A 12,738-nucleotide genomic window follows, 5' to 3' on the forward strand; every position below is an offset into this window, starting at 1 on the left:
TGACTTTTTAATAAAAAATATTTTTGTGTTGTTTTTACGTGGTCCCATCACCAGTCTTGGCAGGCATAGAACATTCAGTTATGAGGATGCAATGAGCCATGTCGCCTCACATATAGAGGAAAGATCGTGTTCACTCACTTGTCACCTGCGTTTTACAGTTGAAAGAATGAGCAGCAGATTTCCCTGCCAACTGCAGGCATGATGACTCACTGCACTGTACCGTACTGGTGCCCTTTAATGTAGGTCATAATGAAAGTGAAATGGAAAGCACAAGAATGGAAGCCATGCTTAATGAGGGACATAAAAAGAAAATGAAAACTGGGTGGACAGGTTCTATCTGTCTTCCTGGGTGGTTGTCCACTGGAGGGAAATCACATTAACAAGTGAGATGATGATCCACATGCATTATGGGACAGTGAACGGACAGAATCTGAGCGATTGGCAAGGGTCAAAGTGGACATCAGTCTGGTGGTTTCACATTTAAATTTCAGGTTTTCCTCTGTGACCATCCAGTGTTTTGGAGGAGAAGTTTCAATCCACTCTGCCGTCAAATCACTTCACACACAACCACAATCACGTGTTCGTAGCTGTAGCAGAGTGTAACAGGAAACGACAGATCTTGACGGTGTGTATAAATACAATAACTTTGTATTTTATGTTATGCTGCGTTTAAATAACATGTTGTTTCTGGTTTGGTATTCTAGATTTAATAAGGAATTGTGACTCCTAGTAGGCTAATTGTTGTATGTAACTAATAAGCCACACAGATATCAAAGAGGGTGTCTGCCTTCCGGACTGAAATTGGGAGCTGGTTCCACAGAAGAGGTAAGATATGATCTTTAAGATATGATGGTGCCTGGTCGTTTAGGGCTTTGTAGGCGAGGAGGAGAGAAATGTTGGACTGTAAACAGCTCTCAGGAAACACAAGTCCTCTGAGCTGAACTGCCTCAGTAGATTCTACTAATGATAAATGTTGCCCTCTGCTGTCAAACTGTGGTCTACACTTTTTTTTCTATTTCCTGTCATGTTTTCTTTTTTTAGTAGATTAGTTTCTTTCCACTCCAGGATCCAGGATAAATAACATGCCTGTTCGTAGTGATAGCCAATAATCCTGAAATAAGTGGATTGAAGTGAAATAAGGATTATCAGTAAATGTTTGAGGCCATTAAAGCCATAAAAATCAATAGAATTTAAGTCCCCCCTAAGGCCTAAACCCTGAACCCTTACCAATTTAAAGTGGCAGTAGGCAGTATATTTTGGCATCATTGGGCAAAAATCCCATAATAACCTTTCAGCATATTGTAATTCAAGTGTTCTGAGAGAAAACTAGACTCCTGCACCTCCTCATGACTCTGTTTTCAGGCTTTAAATAATCTAGCCTGTGACGGGAGACTTTGACCAATCACAGATCATTTCATTGAGAGAGCGTTCCTATTGGCTGTGCTCCGGTACTTGGCGTTCCTTCACCAGATTTCACAATGGCGGCGGCGTCACAAACTCTCTCATTTTACAGCTAAACCGTGCACTACGAGATGTTTCTAAAAACATTCGATGAGAGAAATAGGCATTAACGTAATATAATATTGATTCATATTTGATCAGCGCAGCCTAGTTTGACCGTTTGGTCGGAGTTCGCGAGTGATTGACAGCCGGCTCTCATAGACGGCAGCTGAACAGCGGACCTCAGATCAGCTCTGACTGCTTGTTTTCCACCAGTATGTGAAATCTTGCAGATGCCGTTAGGAGCACCGGAGGACACAGAGGCACAAGATTTTTTTCAGGTTACCTGTTTCATGTATACTGTCACAATATAGCGACCGTTTTATAAAAATAACTTTTTTTAATCATATTTGCTCCAATCTCGCCTACTTCAGCTTTAACTGGTCAGTGCTTCAGTGGGACAGGCTGCAAGGGCTCAAAATGGTATAAATAGGAATGGGACAGCACTTAATTGTGACATAACATGTTACCTTGATGACGGGTTTGGGACTTTTTATTTTACATGTTTTACTTTCTTAAAATACATTATTATCATAAAAATATTAAGAAAATCAATATACTTTCCCATCATAGAGATAATGTGATTAATCTGATTGGACCAATGATTTCATTGTCATGACCTGATCTACTGGTATCCCATCAAAGGACAAAAAATCTGATTTTACCAAAAATAATTTTGTTTCAGCAACTTATGTTCATTTTCACTGGTTGGGTAATATGAAGGCTAGCTCACCATGTAGGTTCTCTCATTAACTGTCCTCCTCTGCGTGAGAGTAAATGTGACACTTAAATGAACATACTGAAAACACACAGAAGATGTAATGGCTGCAGCTACACAACTAACCCCATAAACACCTTCCTACAGCAGGCAGTTGTACAAGGCTGATCTGGGCTAACTGTCTTCAGGGCTGATTAGAACGCAGTCCCCATGATCCTCCATATCATGATGAAGACTTGTCATGGTTCTCCTAGTGTAGACTGGAAACAATGTCACTCTTTCTACAGGAGATATTTGAATGAGGATGATGGTTTTGGTAATTTTCTCGATGATGTCATAAGACATGTGACAATATGCCATTTTAGGCACTTTTACAGGGATTTTTTCGAAACTCCTCCTAGAGGATTCAACCTTGGTCAAATTTGGTCAGCAAAATCTCAAGACATTCACGATGCCAAATTGTGAAGCTTTTGTGTTTTCGTGAAACGCTGTTGCAATAGGGAGGCAGGCAAATTACATGTTTCGCAATGACACAGGAAGCTGTTGTAACTTGACTTTACATTGCCCAATCTGCCCCAAATTTCCGGCCTTGAGACTCATAGTCATAGCCCCACCTACTGACCACAGGAAGTCAGCCTTATGTGACGAAGATCATCCAATTTAAATGGTGTGAGCTACACATGATATACAGCCACATGACGTATGATTAGTGTGTGTGCTCTCTAACGCCACACAGTGACACAATCACACAAAATTTGCAATCCATAATTTCCAGTGCAGCGCACTCCACACAGGAAATAACAGCTAAGTCGTGCGTGCAGGGTCCAACGGTCGCAGAAATGCACAGCTGTGTCGACCGGCTTTCCACCAGTGACCTTGAAGTGCACAGATGTGCGAAGGCCTGTTCATTGCTGCTTGCAGCTTTAATTTAAAACTACTTTGATACTGATGAAAACATGTTTTCTCAGAAACTCTCATGAATGAGTCTCTCATTACGACTCTCATTCAAAACAAGTCTGATTAAAAATGTAGCTTGTGGCAATTATTTTTAATAATTGTTTTTGACATCACAACTATGAAATATCTCATTCAAAGTGTAACAAAGATTTTAAATGTGCTGGTGTCACAAACACTAAGCGGGATGACACTGCCAGGTGAAGGAAATTAATTTTACAATTTAAGTCAAATTTGTGCTGCCGGTGGGAATAATTTACCAGTGGCTGCTGTTTCACTGCTATACATTATATTTTATTTTATTTTATTTTATTTTATTTTATCTTAATTTTAATTAGCAACACCATTATACCTGATAACAGAAATAAGTTTTGTGTTTTGAGGGGAATTGTCACACTGACTGTATAGTCGTACACCACACACCAGTGTTCTATTACGCTTAGATGGTCACTAAATTAGGTACCTGTACCTGTGAACGCAAATATCTAATCAGCCAATCATGTGGAAGAAACTCAATTAATAATGGCATGCAGACATGGTCAAGAAGTTTAGTAGTTGTTCAGACCAAACACCACGAATGTGATCTAGATGTCAGAGTTTGGTGTAAACAACATTAATCCATGGAGCCATCCTGCCTTGTCTCAACAGTTACTGCTGCTGCTGCTGTAATGACAGTGGCGTGGGGGATGTTTTGTTGGCACACATTAGGCCTCTTAATACTAGTTGAACATGGTTTAAATATCACAGTCTACTTGTTGCTGGCCATGTTCATCAGTTCATAGCCACAGTCTCTAGAATCAATCAAATGACAGCAGACAACAACAATATTTTATATTATTATTATTATTATTATTATTATTATTATTACGACTATTATAGTTAGTAGTAGTAGTATTGTTTTTATTATTGTGGTTATTATTAGTGGTAGTAGTAGTATTGTGTTATTATTGTGGTTATTATTATTATTATCATTATTACGACTATTATTATTAGTACTAGTAGTATTGTTTTTATTATTGTGGTTATTATTATTATTATTACGACTATTATTATTAGTACTAGTAGTATTGTTTTTATTATTATTATTATCATTAATATTATTATTATTATTACGACTATTATTATTAGTACTAGTAGTATTGTTTTTATTATTATTATTATCATTAATATTATTATTATTATTACGACTATTATTAGTAGTACTAGTAGTATTGTTTTTATTATTGTGGTTATTATTATTATTATTATTATTTCATAGATGTATGTATGGTGGTGTTTCCTTTAAGGGGCGTTTCAGGAAGTCAGCTGGTGCCAGAAACCACACAGTTACCGTCATCTCCCGTCAATCCCAGATTGAGGAAGTATCTCTTTGGTTGTGTGTGTGCTCCAGGTCCAGTTGTTCTCCAGACAGATGTTGGCCTTTTATGAAGACCCGTGTGTTGGGGGATTCGTCGCACTGTGGGAGATGAAATGACGTCACCATGCTCTTCAATGTCCTCTGCTTTCTAGTCGTCCTCGTCGTCCAAGGTAATTATTATTAGTGAGCAATCGTTAACCGTTAAGAGTAGGGGATTTTCTGTCGCTAGGTGTGAAGCAATATCCTTTCTTTGTGTGTGTGCGTGTGTCTGTGTGCGCATGTGTGTAAATGAATGTCCTACTTTAACCTCTATAGGCCCCTACCATTAGATAGACCAGGGATGTATTAAGAGAATATATATGAATATATAAATCTATAGATATAGACCCAAACAAAGCCGTCCTCTACTATAGGACGGGCTGTTATTAAACTACGAAGCCAGACTTCATGTCATGATGTCGGTAGAAGGTGAGTTGACCGTCACGTAGACCAATTTCAGCAAACATCCAGGTAGGATTTAATGCAAAACAAATGAAGGTATCAAAAACACATTACTACTTTATAGTTAAATACTCAACAATTATTTTATTCCAACAGGAGCAGTAAAGAAAGCTTAGAAAAACACAACAGTAGAACATGTACTCAGTGGTGGAAAGTAACTAAGTACATTTACTCAAGTACTGTACTTAAGTATAATTTTGAGGTACTTGTACTTTACTTGAGTATTTCCATGTTCTGATACTCCACTACATCTCAGAGGGAAATATTGTACTTTTTACTCCACTACATTGATTTAATAACTTTAGTTACTTTACAGATTCAGATTATTAATACAAAATATAATCAACTAATAAATTATGTATTATTATAGATTAAACTACCCAGCAGTATATAATAATAAATGATAATGTATTATTATAGATTAAACTACCCAGCAGTATATAATAATAATAAATGATGATGTATTATTATAGATTAAACTACCCAGTAATATATAATAATAAATTAAGTATTATTATAGATTAAACTACCCAGTAGTATATCATAATAAATTATGTATTATTATAGATTAAACTACCCAGCAGTATATAATAATAAATGATGTATTATTATAGATTAAACTACCCAGCAGTATATAATAATAAATGATGTATTATTATAGATTAAACTACCCAGCAGTATATAATAATAAATGATGTATTATTATAGATTAAACTACCCAGCAGTATAATGAGCTCCACCATAACCAGCTGCAACATTAAAGTGATGAACACATTAATGCATCAATAAGTATAATCCAATAATATACATTATTCTGCATAATGTGTACTTTTATGTATGGTACTTTAAGTATATTCATTTATATTCATATTATGTTATTTATATTATATTCAATGTGAATTCTTTAGTAAAACTTTACTAGTTATTAACGCTATGCCTGCTAGCTAACTTATATCTTTATCAACACCGACGACCCTCTACTGTGACTGGTCACTAAGTTAACCAACGGTGGTCTGTGTAGGCCTAACTACATCTGAGGTTAATGCTTTGAATTAATAAAACATTCACTTATTAAAACTAATTGGAGTCATGTCTCACAATGCTCCAAACTACACCAAAGTAAAGGTATAATATTAGAAATGTCGCTCCTAACTGGCAGCTTCTTGTGCTCCTAAAGGCATCATCTTTTTATTTGTAGTTTGACAAATCACACACATATATTTTTTATGTGTAATTTAGTTAAACAAAACGCTTTTTTGTTGTGTCTCATGAGGGCAAAAAAGTTCAAACTCACACAATAAAAGCTCATTAAGGAGTTAAAAATGATATATTTGTATAGCTTTAGTGTTAGATGGTGATGATTGTTGAAAAGAGAAAAAGCTTATTCGCTGCTCTGTCCATGTCCATTCCCATCCGTCCCAGGACTGTCTGAGGCGCCACCAGCACCGCCACAGGACATCCATGTTGATAAGTGGCTGCTGACATGGAATCCTGCCACTGAGGAGGGAGATGTCACCTACACGGTTCAGTACAGCAGGTGAGGTCTGATTCTGTTGCAGTGTGTGAATCTACGACCTGCATGAGAAGAAATCTGAACGCTTCTTAATTTCCTGTCTTGTCTGGATATATATACATCAGGCAATTATTGCATTATCTTTCCCTTCTGTAGACTTTATAATCTACGCTTATATTAGATTATTATTGGGAGTATCAGTTGACTGGACCATAGAACTTCTAGCTGGTGTGCACATTTAAACACCAGGATCCAAGAGCCATTCAACCATTTTTTTATTCAGTGAGGATAATGGATAACGATGTTGATGATTTTTCTGTACAAAAAAACAAATGAAATCAATATATTGCCATGCCATTTCCACAATTAGAAATAATAAACAAGCAGTACATACGTTATCTTACATTATTAATGCATCAACTTCTTAAGGGATGAAATACTTTCACATTCTCCACCCGGATCCTAATTATAACAAACACAAGTCTATACCAATTAACAAAATATACAACCGCTTTCTTCTAAAATGAACAGATTGCATTACTTACTGGGTTTGACTTTAGCTCACAGGTTAAGTGGCTTATATCACACAGTTCCAGAACAATACCGCGATCTGTTAAGGAGTTGGATACACACATTAAAATTAGGATAGAGAACATGTAGAAATAACTCAAAGAATATAAACCGTATGTTGTCTAAAAAACAAATGATCCGAATCATTGTGAACAAACTTCCTGGGGTGGCAGCATGGTCTCAAACAGAACACACCCAGCCTCTATACAACCTCCCCTTCAATTTTCATTTTCACTTACAGTCAAACATACTGCATTTCCATTTTAATGGATGAAATGTGTTCTTGTGTGCACTTGTCCTCAGCTTTGACAGCGGTGTGTGGACGAATGTACCAGCCTGCATCCGCATATCTTCAAATTCCTGTAATGTCATTTCCACCAAATCCAAACACGAGCAAGGCTGCATTCTGCTGCGTGTGCGAGCAGAGAGACGTGGGCTGCGCTCGACACCAGTCAGAGCCTGTAGCAGACACGGTAAGAAGAAACCACAACCTGCCATGTCAGCGGGGCAGTGTGCAGTGCATAACGGTCTCATAACGGTGTGCTCTCACTGGTAGCAGTTTAGTTGGTGCATTCTTTGTGTGAGAAGCTCTGAATGTATGCAATGTTTGATGCTGGTCTTTGATAATATCCTAAATGTAGCTCGAAGCAGAAAACACACATAAGACTCTCATATTGCCACAGTTGTTAAAAATCAAGCGTATTACACGGTTGTGAGTGGTCCAACTGGGCTAATACTCAGACAGGAAATGACACCAGATAACGTCTGCTGTCTGTTTAGTGTGGTTTTCCATAGTTTGTGCATACTAAGTGCAGACCTCTACAATTTCAAGTCGAGGTGAAATGCGAGTTGTGGTGTGCCTTTCTGTTATGTAGTGTGAATGTAGGTGTTAACCAACTTAACCATGGCGTGAACCACATGGTGTGAAGTGTGTGGGGGTGGATCTGTCCTGATTTTGTCAACATTCAATGTTGTTCTGCTCTTCCAGGTGACTCCTGTACTCCTGACTTCAGTCTGACTGCAGGGCGTGGCATCCTGACTGTACAACTGAGTAGGAACCAGAGTTTTGCTCATGAACATGCATACAAAGCAAAATTCAGGGTTTACTATGGCAAGGAAGGAGAGCCCCTGAAGGTGAGAAAAACCTTGTCAGCTTAGCAAGGTACACATGCTGTTGCTTCCTGTTGTATGCATGCTGATGTCCACACTAAGCTAAGAGCTCCCTGCACACTAAACAAAAGGCTAAATGTCGTCTTCTTCCTGTCATTTTGGTCAGCAAACAACAAAACTGTTGACGACAGCTACCGTGAGCAGCAGAGGGAAGGACAGAGTCTGCTGAGTCTCAGCTGGTTAAACCTCCGTCCAGTCCCCTCCTGCTCTCTACTCTATGTATACTGTGTTTTAATAATGCAACCAAATCACAGTGTAGTTCAGATTCAAATAGATTTTTATTCCCGTTGACAGACAACCAAATGATAATTAGTGTTTTGATAGTGGCTCATGATGCTACCTGTTTACCAGGCATTCCTGTGCTGACAAATCACTACTTTATAATTGTGAAGTGGTCTGACAAACTAAAAATTACAAATTAATGTCAACAACTGTAATGACTGATCGGTTATATTGAAAAATGAGCGATCACAGAGAGAGAGAGAAAGTTAGAGACAACAGGAAGTTGTGTTCTTTTTTTTAAAGTTTTTTGGAAGTCTTATGCCTTTAAAGGGACTGTTTGTAACTTTTTAAGTGTATAAATGTACCGGGTCGGGATCCCATGCGCGCTCGCGTATGCGCGCTCGCGTATGCGCGCTCGCGTATGCGCGCTCGCGTATGCGCGCTCGCATATGCGCGCTCGCATATGCGCGCTCGCGTGTGGCCGCAGACACTGCTTCTCTGCCTGCCTTCACTCACACACACACCGCGCATTCTCGCTGTCTCGCTCCACCTCTAGACGAGCGTGCGCGCTCACTACACACTGCAGAAGAGTTAGTTTAGCTCTGAGAATATCTAGTGAATGTACAGTGGACGTTTGTGCTGAAATAACTGCTGCAGCTCCTCCAGACCACAGAGGTTTTCCGTGTCTTGTGAAGTGACGGAGCTCCGCAGCGAAAAACGTTATCGCCTCTGTACTCTCTGGTCTAGCTCAGCTAAAAACACAAAATCACTGAATCCGTCACCATGTTAGCGTGTCGTTCACTACTGAGTAACCGGTAATCGTAACCGATACAGACAACGTTATCTTCACTTCACCTCTCTGCTCCACTGCGTGTGTGCGTGGAGAGGTGTTTCACCAGAGGATACTAATAATGATTACGTGAAATTTTATCAGCAACGCTCATTTTTAATGAATATAGGGGAAACTGTGTTAAATATTGGCCTTGTGTCTGTAATATGTGTTAATGTCTCTTCAACAGCAGTATAAAGATAGTGTCGCCACGGTGACCATACCTGATCTGCAGGAGGGACAGCGGTACTGTACAGAGGTGCAGTATCTTTACTACGAAGACCCCGTCGGACTGCCCACCTGTAGCCAGTGTGCGGTCATCCTTGAGTCAAGTAAGACCATGTTTGTAGTTGCTGCTGCTGCTATGAAAGTTTTTTCAGCCCAAAAATTGTGTTGAGACATTAAACAATCAAATTGGCTGTGTTGCTTGTTTTGACCTCGACAGATTTCCAAAATATACAATAAGTTTCTACTGTGATTCCCTGTCCTCCTGACAGCTAATGGTTTCAGTTCTAGTGCAGTTTCAGTTAACCCATCAGTAAACATTCATTACTTTGTTGCATGGAGATGCAGCTGTAAGCAGGGACCATTTAACAAAGTCTGCCACGATGCCGTATTTAACGAAGCAATCTCATCCAACATTTGAGAGTTGGCTGCAAAAAAGCATTAAAGTAAATGCTCTGATTTCAGGACATCAAACGTTAGCATAATAATGATTCGACTTGACTTGGTCATTTCTTGCATATATAGTAGGTTGTGGCAGTCGACTTTTAAGTCTTGAATATCAGAGCGTCCTTGAACGCACCAGGAAGTAAGAGTTGTAACAATTCTTGCAGATGTTGCTAGGATGTGCATTATTACCACACTGCATCGATGCAGAGTCGTCCACATCCAGTGCACCTTAGAATCAAGAAATTTCCACACATCTAGTTACGACATGAACAACCAGCAGTACGGCCCTTTTAAAAATCCAAACCAAGTGTAGAATCTTATTCTTTGTGTAATCTATTTTAAAGGTTTCTAGCTTTATATGTTTTAAAGTACATTAATCCTCTGAAGTCAGAACATAATAAGAGTTGTAATGGAGAGTGTGTGTGTGTGTGTGTTTCGTCCATTTCCCAGAAAAAGACTACAAACAAACAGAGATAATAGTAGCTGTGGTCGTCATCCTGCTCTGTCTGATTCCTGTGGTAGCATACTTCCTCATCTTCCAAAGTGGGAAAATCAAAGAGTTGCTGCAACCTCCATACCACATCCCAGAAGACGTGAGCACCAACACTGACACGTTCACCACACAACCACTAGGTCACACCGTGTATACACTGTGTATATCAGACTGTACGTTAGGTCAATGGGATCTATTTTTTAGACAGGAATATTTCATTGAATTTTGATCTGGAATATCCAGGCGGTCAGTGTTTCATTAGCGGATTGTATCGATGAAGCTGAAGAAGGGCGATAAATAAATAGTGGTTTTCTTCACAGTGATTTACTGGAGTTACGCAGAAGGATACAGTTAGACTAGGTTGGTTGTGCAGAATAAAAGTTTCAGATGGAGCTGTTGTTTTCAGTTTCATTTCAGGTTTTGTCTCTTAACTTGCGGTCACTATTGCTGACTTTAATAAAAACATTAAAAAGGAAGTTAAATAATGGTGTCGGAGAACTTTCTTGTTGCTAAGGTCAATGCAAACGCAGGAAATCGACCAACGGTCTGCTGACAACTTAAAGTGCAGATGACGTATTCACAACAATTCACATGTAGTTATTAACAGTGTGCAACATTCAAGGTAACTGTTTTATTCAAATAAAGTTGACTGTTTTTTTTTTGTCTTCTCTCCTCTAGTTCTTCCTCGAACCACTTCCTGCGCATCACCGTCCCATCTCCACCACTGAGGAGCACTTGGATGTCATTACTTGCATTTCCCCAGAGTGCAGAGACTGAAAGCAGCTGCCCTCCACCTGCTTCTGCACTACACCTCCTCTTTGTGGCCTTCTTATTACGCTGTTCTTGGGATCAGACCTGAGGAATTGAACTATTTGGAGACAAAGTCTGTCCCCACATTTATACCCGGTCTGCTCCTCCCTGAAGCCAGACTTTCTGCTGAGATGAATGTGGACTCGTGGAAAAGTGACGTTTTGATTTCAAGTTGCCTGGGAAGAGGAACTCTTAATTTGACCTAGATTCAGTTGTCACTCCATGAGGGAAACCACTTGAGTTAATAGGGCTCCACACCGTGTTGTTATCCCCACTCTCATTCGGTTTAATATGGCTGCAAGAGTTCAAGGAAATTATAAGCAAAATGTAACATTAACACTGAGGTCCCAAGTTAAGAGAGATTTTCTAAATTTACATGAAAGTGTGCAAAAACACCTAGATAAGGACTGTGCTTGGTAGCATTTCTGCACCTTTTTATGAGCCTCCATATGTAAAATACTTCTAAATTCTAGGAGAAGAACTTGTTTGTGCCTACGCCGCTAAAGAAAAAGTGCACTTTGCCCTGTCGACCCATGGAGAGCCACAGTCGACATAAATCAGCTCATTAGAAACAGTTAAACCCACAGCAGTGACAGGATCAGTGCCATGTGTACATCTCCTTGACACTAGTTTTAAGGAAGATCACCACAGCTCCTTCCTTTTGAGCTGCTGATTTCTGAAAACGAAATGGTGTGGGCGGCACGGTGGTGCAGTGGTTAGCACTGTCGCCTCACAGCAAGAATGCCGCTTTAGGCCCTTCTGTGTGGAGTTTCTCCCCCGTGTTAGTGTGGGTTTTTCTCCGGTTTCTCCCACAGTCCAAACACATGCAAGTTAGGTTCATTGTTGACTCTAAATGTCCCATAGGTGTGAATGTGAGCGTGAATGTTTGTCTGTCTCTATGTGTCAGCCCTGTGATAGTCTGGAGACCTGTCCAAGGTGTACCCCGCCTTCGCCCAATGTCAGCTGGGATCGGCTCCAGCCCCCTCCCCCACCCCCTGCGACCCTGAATGGGATAAGCGGTTACAGATAATGGATGGATGAATGAATGAATGAAATAGTGTACAGTTATAATGTTTTGATGTGGTATTTGATCTTATTATAAAGCGTATCACTTCCATTTCTATGCACTTTTTAATAACAATCACAACATTTTATCTTAATAGGCATTAAAAGAACCAGATTATCATAGCATTAACTAAGTTTTGTTTTTTTTTGTCATAAAACAACTCACACACACACAGATACAATCCAACTCGAGCTTGTTTCACAACTCCAAAACACCTGGTCAAATAGTCTTTTTTTTTCTCTTAGGAAGGTTCCTCATAGAGTGAAATGACCCAGAAGTATCTCAGCAGCAGCAGCCATGATAAGAGCTGTTTGAATCCTCTAAATTTTTCACCGGGTTGTCCACGTTAAAGATAAAATAATC

General features: G+C 39.3%; 1 protein-coding gene across 3 annotated transcripts; it reads left to right on the forward strand.

Annotated features, from left to right (window-relative positions):
• Positions 1-393: 393 nt before the first annotated feature.
• ifngr2 (interferon gamma receptor 2) lies at positions 394-12,125 on the forward strand. 3 transcript variants are annotated; one of them, XM_037790845.1, is made up of 9 exons: positions 394-625; positions 760-825; positions 4,563-4,699; positions 6,453-6,567; positions 7,417-7,586; positions 8,102-8,247; positions 9,525-9,666; positions 10,457-10,599; positions 11,178-12,125. In XM_037790845.1, exons 3-9 carry the CDS (start codon positions 4,654-4,656, stop codon positions 11,274-11,276), a joined length of 861 nt encoding a protein of 286 aa, XP_037646773.1. In that variant the 5' UTR covers positions 394-625; positions 760-825; positions 4,563-4,653; the 3' UTR covers positions 11,277-12,125. The 3 variants fall into 3 exon arrangements, with proteins under 3 accessions (XP_037646773.1, XP_037646774.1, XP_037646775.1); XM_037790846.1 differs by lacking the exon at positions 760-825; XM_037790847.1 differs by lacking the exons at positions 394-625; positions 760-825 and having other exon boundaries at positions 4,500-4,699; positions 7,426-7,586.
• Positions 12,126-12,738: the final 613 nt, after the last annotated feature.

The sequence above is a fragment of the Sebastes umbrosus genome, chromosome 13, assembly GCF_015220745.1.
Source record: "Sebastes umbrosus isolate fSebUmb1 chromosome 13, fSebUmb1.pri, whole genome shotgun sequence".
In the NCBI taxonomy this organism is placed as follows: Eukaryota; Metazoa; Chordata; class Actinopteri; order Perciformes; family Sebastidae; genus Sebastes; species Sebastes umbrosus.

Bases quoted from the DNA above. Each gene is read 5' to 3' on its own strand.
- ifngr2 (XM_037790845.1), top strand. From the start codon at position 4,654: ATGCTCTTCAATGTCCTCTGCTTTCTAGTCGTCCTCGTCGTCCAAG. The intron at 4,700-6,452 runs GTAATTATTATT...CATCCGTCCCAG, and splicing joins AGTCGTCCTCGTCGTCCAAG to GACTGTCTGAGGCGCCACCA. The intron at 6,568-7,416 runs GTGAGGTCTGAT...ACTTGTCCTCAG, and splicing joins TACACGGTTCAGTACAGCAG to CTTTGACAGCGGTGTGTGGA.